General features: G+C 37.8%; 1 protein-coding gene across 6 annotated transcripts in view; it reads left to right on the forward strand.

Annotated features, from left to right (window-relative positions):
* CSRNP3 (cysteine and serine rich nuclear protein 3) overlaps window positions 1-9503 on the forward strand; it is a 199457-nt gene that overhangs the window by 170498 nt on the left and 19456 nt on the right. For all 6 annotated transcript variants that reach the window (XM_032880342.1, XM_032880344.1, XM_032880343.1 and 3 more), the window contains one exon: window positions 9217-9476. In XM_032880342.1, the coding sequence (XP_032736233.1) occupies window positions 9217-9476 (260 nt within the window). The remainder of the gene's footprint in view (window positions 1-9216; window positions 9477-9503) is intronic.

The raw sequence follows: 9503 nt of genomic DNA on the forward strand, positions 1-9503 counted from the left end.
ACCTAAACAATATCTCAACAATATGAATTTTTAAAAAAAAAAAAATATAAAAACCCCCCCCCCTTTTTTTTTTTTTTTTTTTTTTTTTTTTTATGTTTACAATCCTCCCCAATCACTCATTGACAGCCAGGAAATAGCAGCTCGATAACCACAGCCTCCCCTCCCTTTGCATTCCCAGCCTCATCTTTCCTTCCAACTTCGCAGCCCTCCATCTCTTTTTTAAACTTAGATTTCTGACATATGCAACCAGGAATACAGCATTGATGAATTTCTTCTTTCTCTGTTTCTCAGTGGTTTGGATTTCTATTTGGGATACATATAGTAAAGGCTGTTTAGTCTAACATATTAAAAAAAAATGTTTCCAGATTTCATCCTTCCTGGCAAAGGTCAAAGTTCAGCATATAATCTTTGATCCAGTGTTGCTTTCCTGAATGACTGGATCTTAGAAAAGTTTTGTTGTCTTGTATTTGAAGGTTTGGTTTTGGTTTGGTTTTCGTTATTGTTCAGTGATGTTCTGACCTGTATTATCATGATATATTAGGCTTGATGGGGCTATATTGTTGGAACAGATGAGATACTGTGTGGGAAAATCATTGAGCAGGTGGAAAGTGCTGCTTAATTTTTCCAACAGGAAAGGATCATGGTGGTGCTGAGAAAATGTAAAAAGCAGCAAAACAGGTTCGAAAAGCCGAAGAACAGCGAATGTCTCCTCTGTCATTGTGTGCCAATTTTAATCAAATGGCCTGCCTCATGCAGCTTTATTCTGCATTGAGATATTCCATGTCCCCCAAATATTTCTCCGATGGTGGTAATGAATTGCATTGCCCTCTCGGTTGTAAGAGTACGGGTATTCTGCTGTGGAGCCATATGGTTCCCATTTATTTTAATGTGTCTTTGACATCAGGAGAATTGCTGAGGCAGCAGAGGAAAGTGCTCACATCTTGGACTGCAGCCAGAGCTACGATTATTTATGTGGAGTAACAACTACCTTTTCCCCAGTAAAAAACAGTATGGTCTTAAGATGGTATCCATGTTGAGATTTTAATAAAATGAGAGTATAAGTTTATATATTTTGGAAATGGCTGTTACTCTAGTAGTAGTGAAATGTGTTTCCTAAGTATGACGTTTTAAGGTTTAATTGCACATATGAGAAATTAAGGAAACAAGCTGGGGAGTGGGTGGTCCTTATTTTCTCACTGATAATAAAGGGATAGTCTTTTGATTTGGTTTAACAGCATCACCAAGATAGTCCTCTGCACATATAATGCTTTCCATCTGTGATTCTTAAGGCTTTTAACAAAGGTAATTATTCCTGGTAATATTCCTTGGAGGTAGATAAACATAATTCTGAAGATATTAATGGAAGAACTGAGAAATGCAGATCTCACAGATGTAATCTATACAATGGATCTTAGAAATTATTAGAATTCATATTTTTAATTGATTACATTATTTAACAATTTATTATTTTCCACGTCCCAGGACAGGATAATGTTTTCTCTAACTCATTAGTAATACGACATGCTTGCCCTCAAGAAATATCCTTTAAAAATGTGAAGACAAACAAAGACCTCCATAACAATGATGGTCCATATATTCCACGTGTAAATGTTAACACCGACTATAGAGATCTTCAAGATCCCTTGAAAAATGTTAATATTATCTAAAGAAATGTATATAGTGTGAAAAGAGAAAAGAGATGATCTGGTCCAAATTCTGTAAAAATAGCTCTTACTGGTAACAATGTCAATGAGCATGTGGATCAGGGGAGAAAAGTTCCCCATTTCCAGTCTGCTCTGGGCAAAAGTGAGCGGAATACGGGACCTAGATTTAGCAAAACACTATCCTGGAACATTGTGTTTCAAATATTTTAGCAAGGATTTTGAACTTACAAATTTTATTTAAGTGATGTCTTACATAAAGACAAAATGGAACCAGAAGGAAGACTGCACACCAAACAACAAAATTCATGATACTAGTCACTGTAAATTTATGGGTTATTTGATAGAAAAGGAAAATTAGAATGAAAATCAGTAGATCATTCAGTTAGTGGTATATTCCATGTATCATCTGATCGAAATCTGTTTTAGTTTGGCAGTTCACCATTCCCAATATGAGTCACATTCTGGTGATGGCTAGGGCACTCTGCGGTCATAGCACATTTGCAATAGAACGTCAGATTAATGCAAGGGGGATGAGGGTCGATGTTAAGTCAATTATATATTAAGGTTTTCTACATAAAAGAGAACAAGATTTCTTTTTAAAATTTTTGACCTTTCAATTTTTCAATTTCAGTTTTATGAATTTAAAATATAGTATTTATTCCTTCTATCCCAATACGTATGAGAACAGATGATTCCTCCCCATTCCCCCTTTTTTCATTCCCAGGAATTAGGGGAAAGTGCAGGGAACATCTATAATAACATAGAAATGTGTACATGAAAAATAGCTAATTCTTTGTGAGTTAATCATTTTAATTATTTATGACATCAAAGCTGGGAGGTCAAAGTTTATACCTACACTTAATTTTTGTATGCAACTTTCTGAATTCACATTAAAATCTTGGGTGGTAAATCTTATTTTTTTTCTAAGCTGAGAATTGCAAATAGATGATTATGCTATTAAGGCACCCCTATACTGTCGAATCCAGCTTGCAGCATTGGAGCAGCATGGGCTGGAGCTGTCTGGAGAGGCTCAGGAGAGAGCTCGTTCTGTCTGTGCATTTCCCTCGCTTGCTTGTGTGGACGAAGCTGACAGACTGAGTGGATGACGACGTGACATGCATGTTCATGATCCAAAACAAAGCTCTAGTCATCCAGCCTCAAGGGTCATCTTTTTATACTATTTCTATTTTTGCTGGTTTTTTTGTTTGTTTGTTTAATTGCATGTGCAGTATTTGGACGTTATCTTGGTAGAATACTTACTGCACACAGTGTTAGATGAGAAGGTTTTTGTTTTGGTTTGGTTTGGTTTTGCAAACTGGTGATTTAAACAAAAGGGTGTCATCTTGAATTTTTTTCACTTAGAAGCTGCAGTTCACAAAAGACGTGATTAGTCTTGAGGGCAATCCGTTGTGAATATTTTCAACTTAATATTAGAATGGAAAATATGTGTAGCTAAATGATTAAAGGATCTAATCTTGCCTAAAAATTATAAAACTATTCCTCCTCTACAGAAGGACTGAAATCAGAAGGATGGCTGGTTCTTATGTATGTTTATCATATTTTATATGGTGCAAGTCTGTTTGCCCCTTCACCAGCACACGAGTTGTTTGGTTGGTTGAAGACGGGGGAAGAGTGACATTTAGAGCCTTGGGAGAGAGATGTGCTACAATTTTAAAAGCATTTGGAGCTATCATTCACACTGTAGGGAGCCAAATACAAACTTGGATTTACCATCACGAACATCCCTGTAAGTGGGAGCTATTTTTCCTTGATTTTTGTTTTTGAGTGCTATTTCAGAGTAAAAGGGCAGTAATACAAGGGGAGGGGAAAAAACCCTGATTTGCCGTCTATTTGGAGGATTCTAACATTTTCTTGCATTTATTGGTTCTGTCTCAGTTCTGATTACTTTTTTGGAAATGCAGAGCACTCTGATTCTAAACTATTGGGTAGACCCCAGTATTGCCTGCCTAGTCGCTTGGGAGATCCTCGTCCTTTTGTTTGTGACTGTGTGTATGCATTTTATACCCTTCATAATTGAGTGTAAAATAACAAACTGAGCACACAATAATGTAACATTGATTTAGCCATAGATAATAGATGGCTTTACATTCCACCCTTAAGATAATTTGGATTTTGTTCGTGGTCGGAAAGAAAATATCCCCAATTAGTCTTTACTTTTGTCTTGCCTCTTGTTCACTCATGCCCCAAGATAGTTCCTTATTATCAATCTTGTGGAGTTTGTCCCACTTGAATGATTTACTACTGTCCTAAATACCTTACTTGAGCAAAATAATGAAAGATGCGACTGCGGCAAGTATGTTCAGGAAACCTGAGGATGTAACTTAAAAGAATAAAAGGGGAGAATTAGAACGAGGAAGAATTGCTTTTAATAGGCTCCATTTTCAAAGAAACACCTCCTCTATTTCTTGGTTGCTGGATCCATTTTCACTCCTATGGTTAAGATCTGAGACCATGTTGTTGACACCTGATCAAGAAGGGCCAACCTGGATAATCATAGCAAGCTGGAAAGGACACGAGACTATGACCACAGGCCATTTGCAAAGACTAGGGCATATTTTGTATTAATCCTAGTAACTTTAACCATTGGAAATTGACGTGATGCCTGAGCTATGAGGCTAATTTTTATACAAAATATTTTCTGGTAAAACTGGTAAAACTGGTAAAAATATTTTCTGTTTGTAAGCTAGGCTTCATGACTTCATAACTGATTTGATCTTGATTTGTTCTTCAAAAGGTAAGAAACAGCATGCACACTTCCAGAGCCCCTGATTAATTTGGTGTGTATGTTTTAAAAAACAAGAGTTTTTATTGCCCAGGATTTACCAGATAAACAAGTTAATTTCAGTAATTTCATTTTGCTTAGACCAAATTTCCCCCAAATAAGTGACAAATAAACTCAAAATTTGGACTTACAAATCATCTGGCATTTTCCTTTTGAGCACAGTACATAGGAGAGAGAAGTTTATTATTGACTTGAGACCCCCATGGTAGAATTAATATTGTCCATAATTTGCCCCTTGTTTGACATCAGACTGGACCACAAAATCTCAACCACCATGTATCAAATTTAGTGCCAAAAAATAAAGCTCTGTTTACTGCTCTCTGCCTGTCAGGCTATGCCAGTGCTTTGCTGATAGTCGTTGACACTAAAAAGAACAAGTGCCTTGAGAGGGTCACTGGCTTGCTGCTTAAGCATTATTAGCTCTGGAGTGCTGCACTATGGTGCCATCAATGGTCTAAGATCTGGTCTTCAATTTTATGGGCCCAGAGACAGGATGGTCTCTTGCCTGCAGAGAAGACAGTCTCAGATGGAACGACACATACCACATTCAGAAATGACTGACTTATACATCTGAAGCAAATCTGATTATTTTCAGCAAGAGATAAAATTAATGAGTCAACTGAATAATCTTGTTGATCTGAGGATATATTCCAATTTGTGTAAACAGGTTGGTTGATGAGTGTGGAAGTGGAGCAGAGTCAGATGAATTTTCTTAGAGCTTAATTTGATTGTCCCATCAAAGCATTGGCTTCCCAGGATGGTCTTGGAAACATGTGCCCAGCTTTGAGTTTTGGCTTCCATTTCTAATCCGCTCTGTTCGTGAAATCTTGATGTAATTTATGGCACAGATTATTTTATTTTATCCACTTACGTTCTTATCCTGGCATTGTGAATTAGGCAATTTCTCAGTTCTCTTCCCCATTCACTTCTAAAGCATTATTTTAGGAAGGCTATATTCTGCAGATAACTAACATCAGTCACTCTGTGCTCTTTATTCCTTTAGTTTACCAAGATCGATTTTGTCACCATAATATGTGATCATTTTACAGTAGCACCAGTGTACCCTGGTGGGAACCATAATGGTGTTCTCAGGGGCTGTGTCCTGGGCAGTATACATAGTGCCGTGGCATTTAGACACTTCTGCTTCAGAGTGGTAACTGTGAATGCCATAAAAGAAATTGTGATGAAAGACATGAAAAAAATCCAGTATCATGTATGAAAACAGACTAATTATTTTTCAAAGAAGTAGTGAAAGACACCTTCACCCCTTTTCTACTTGCTCTTGACCTCACGGTGGTAAAGTAAATTCTGAACTCTGTAGAGACACAAAGTGGAGTTCAATCCCTCTGCAAATGGCACAAATGGCGAGGTAGGCATATGAGGGAGGTTTCAGATTCCCTAAGGCAGATGTGCTGAGTGAATCTGGCCTGTTTTTCTCAGGCTTGAGGAACACAGACTCTTTTTTTTAGGACTTTATTTTGTGATGTTAGTCAAATTGGGGCCTGGAGACAGGAGATAGCCCATAAAGGCCCATTCTAGTTCTCCAGTTCAATCATCAGAAGAGAGTCGTGGGTGGCTCCTATATTCAGAAAAGCCACATTTAAAATATCTCCCACAAGGTTGATCTTATAGTATTTCAAAGCTTTCCTTTTAAATATATTCCATAGGCATTTCGGTCATTGTTTTTACGTGCTATTTATAATATGCAAATTCTAGGACAAGGATAAGCACAGGTTTGAATTATAAACCTTGGTGGATAGAAACTGATACCAATCCAACCCTAACACACTTTGACCATGTTAGTTAGCAATGCCAAGAGCCCAGGGGAAGGGACTCGACAGTCTGCCACTATCGTTATCCTCAGAGCCTTAGAAAACTGTCTCTAAACTATGTCTTCTTGGGAAAAGGGTAGATTTTCCCAAAGGGTGGCTTTTTGGGAAGTGGTAGATTCATATCACAATAGATTCAACCAGAAGGTTGAAGAGTTCTTCTAATCTAAAAGTACAGGTACAAATCTAAATAAATGTTAAAAAAGAAAATTTGTCTAGACTACCATGAATTACCTAAAAAATAAGTAATAAGGTCATTCATGAGAGATTTTTATAATAATTATTTTAAATGAGTTCATTAAAATCTTTTTTTTAAATCTGTAAAGTCATGGCCTTGAAAGGTAATGTCTTAAGGGCATCATTCTATGATATCAAGAGTGAAAAAGGTTGAAGGTTATCACCCCCAAACCAGAGGCTCTTGCCTGCCATAAGGTAGTGACAGATGAGACTGTCAGATAGGATGGCAGATTACTAGGCAGGTTGTTGAATTTTTCCTTCGACGGTAATCTTTTACATTTTGACAAATTCTTCCCTGTTTTGAGATGATTTAAATGTACCGTTATGAAGCAGTTCAGAGCTTTTAAATCAAAGTTGAAAATTGTCTCTGCTGTCAGGAGTACAAGTATGTGCAGTGAACATATACATAAATAAAATGGGAAAATTGTGTACACATCTGAAAGCCTTTGCTTTCTGGCAATCTCCTCTGGAGAAGTGAAGCAGTAGAGAAGAGAAGAAGTTGGGAAAATGAAATTCTTGCCCAAATGTCATATTTCGCTTAACTCTGTCAACTTCTGAATCTGTTCATTCTGTCTGCATTTCTCATTCCTGGAAATGGAGGCTCCATGGGGGCAGGAATCCCCATCTGCTTTTTTCAGTAATATATCCAATCATCTGGAAGGTGCTTGGCACATGGTAGGCCCTTGGGTTATAGTTATTGAATTAACCAATTCATGCAATGAGATGAATCATAACAGCCTCTCTGTTTTTGGTTGGAAGGCTTCGTGAGGCGGGGCGGGTGGCATATGAGACAAAGGAACTTGAACCTCTTTGGAAGAAGAGTCTTATATAAATTCAAAGTGATACTGTAGTCCCTTTACTCTCAATGCTTATACAGCCTTATATAGCCTTCTAAATCAAAATCCTCTTTGAAGGCCGGAGCAGCTGACATCTACCAGAAGTAGTATGACACCGAGCCTCAGCCTCGTTCAGCTACCTTAGGGTGGCTTCAGCTGTCTGTGTGACATGGTGGTTAAGAGCCTGGACCCTGGAATGATGAATCCCAGCTTCACTACTGGTTTCATGACTTTGACAATGTCATTTAACCTTTAGTGACTTGGTTTCCTCAACTGGAGACATGGGTAATACCAACCCAAGGAGATGTAAGGATAAAATGAGATAATTCATGTAAAATTCTTTGCATGGTATAGCACTTGGGAAGCACACCATAAATGTTAGCTTATAATTATCTGTTGCTGTCCAAGGATTTTTCCTCAATTTATTGTTTCTGTTACTTGAACATGCGTATTAGTTTAGAAACAAAGTACCAATAACTCAGTGGCTTAGCCCGACAGAAATTTCTTGTCCCACTGTTCTAGAGACTAGATTGAAATCAACATGTTAGCAGAACCATGCTCTCTCAAGAAGCTGTAGCTTTCCTGGCATTGCCAGCTTCTGGTAGCCCTAGGCATCCCTTAGCTTTCGGCATCACACTCCCAATCTCTGTGTCCATCTTCACATGGACTTCTCCCTTTGTCTCTTTATATCATCCCTCCGTCCATGTGTGTTTACATTTTCCCTTTTTATATGGACGCCAGTTGTACTGGACTAACACCCACCCTAATGACCTCATCTCGACTTGATCACTTATATAAGGACCTCATTCCCTAATAAGGTTACATCCTGCGGTATTGAAGGTTAGAACTTCAACATAGTGGTGGAGTGGGGCGGGGGGGAATGACATATATAAGAGCATAGTTCTGTATTTTACTCCTCAATTCAGTGAACTTTTCCTTCCCCAGTGGAGAAGCATCATATAATATGGCACCACATTGTGGGTTTTTAGGTTTAAGTTTAACTTTGTCACTAAGTATCTGCATTGCAAAAACTCGCTAAAATTCTGCAAGTCTGGCCTACTTCATAAGATAGAAGGACTGCATTAGATGATGTCTAGCATGCCTTCCAACTCCAAAAAGGTCATGTTTATAATGTGTGTCTCTCTTTTCTTCAACTACAGTGTGTATATCAGACTTCTATGATGTTCAGTGCATCTTAGTGTCCCTGTAACTAATAATAAAGGTTCTGATATATTTCATGATCATCTTCAATTGTCTTAGTGTATCCTTGTAATACAATCTCACTGTCTGTAATGCTATGTAAGTGTGGTTCTTATCAAATGAAAGCTTTGTTAGATTTAGGTTGTAAAAATGTCTTAATAAGGCCACTGAGCCTTTTTTGTGAGTTTGTATTGCTTTTTAAAACTTTCTAAAATTTGTAAATAGACACTTTTCTATGCCAAGTGCCCTCAATATAAAAATAAGATCCAGAACATAAGAATCTGTAGTGCGTCTTTTCTGACTAGAGTGTGATGCAACTCATATGAAAACCATAAAACCAAAACTTAAGATGTTGAGGGAAATAAAATTAAATTCTGCCGCTGATTCATAGACTACTGGCAACTTTCCTGAAAGTTTGCTTAGATAGCCATTATAGAAGACTTAGAAGTCTACTCTACTACAGCTAGAAGAAAATTTAAGAAAGGAAATAGAAATCGGTGCCTGCTCTCAGATATAACATTTTTAGTATCTCCTAGCCAAAAAGGGTTGACCATAGATTCAATATCATCAAATGGTACTTTCTAATTCTCCATCTCATCTGAAAAATGCTGCCCTGGTGTTCACTGAATTGTTCCTTTCTCTTTCAGCTTCCTCCATCCTCAAAAGAGAGAAGCGGCTAAGGACTAAGAATGTGCATTTTAGTTGTGTCACCGTGTACTACTTCACCAGGAGGCAAGGCTTCACGAGCGTGCCCAGTCAAGGGGGCAGCACCTTGGGCATGTCCAGCCGCCATAACAGCGTGCGCCAGTACACTCTTGGTGAATTTGCAAGAGAACAAGAGAGACTTCACAGGGAGATGCTGAGAGAACACCTCAGGGAGGAAAAGCTGAACTCTTTAAAACTAAAGGTAAAAAAAAAAAAAAAAAAAAAAAAA

Source organism: Lontra canadensis, unplaced genomic scaffold (genome assembly GCF_010015895.1).
Source record: "Lontra canadensis isolate GAN:19392208 unplaced genomic scaffold, GSC_riverotter_1.0 scaffold69, whole genome shotgun sequence".
In the NCBI taxonomy this organism is placed as follows: Eukaryota; Metazoa; Chordata; class Mammalia; order Carnivora; family Mustelidae; genus Lontra; species Lontra canadensis.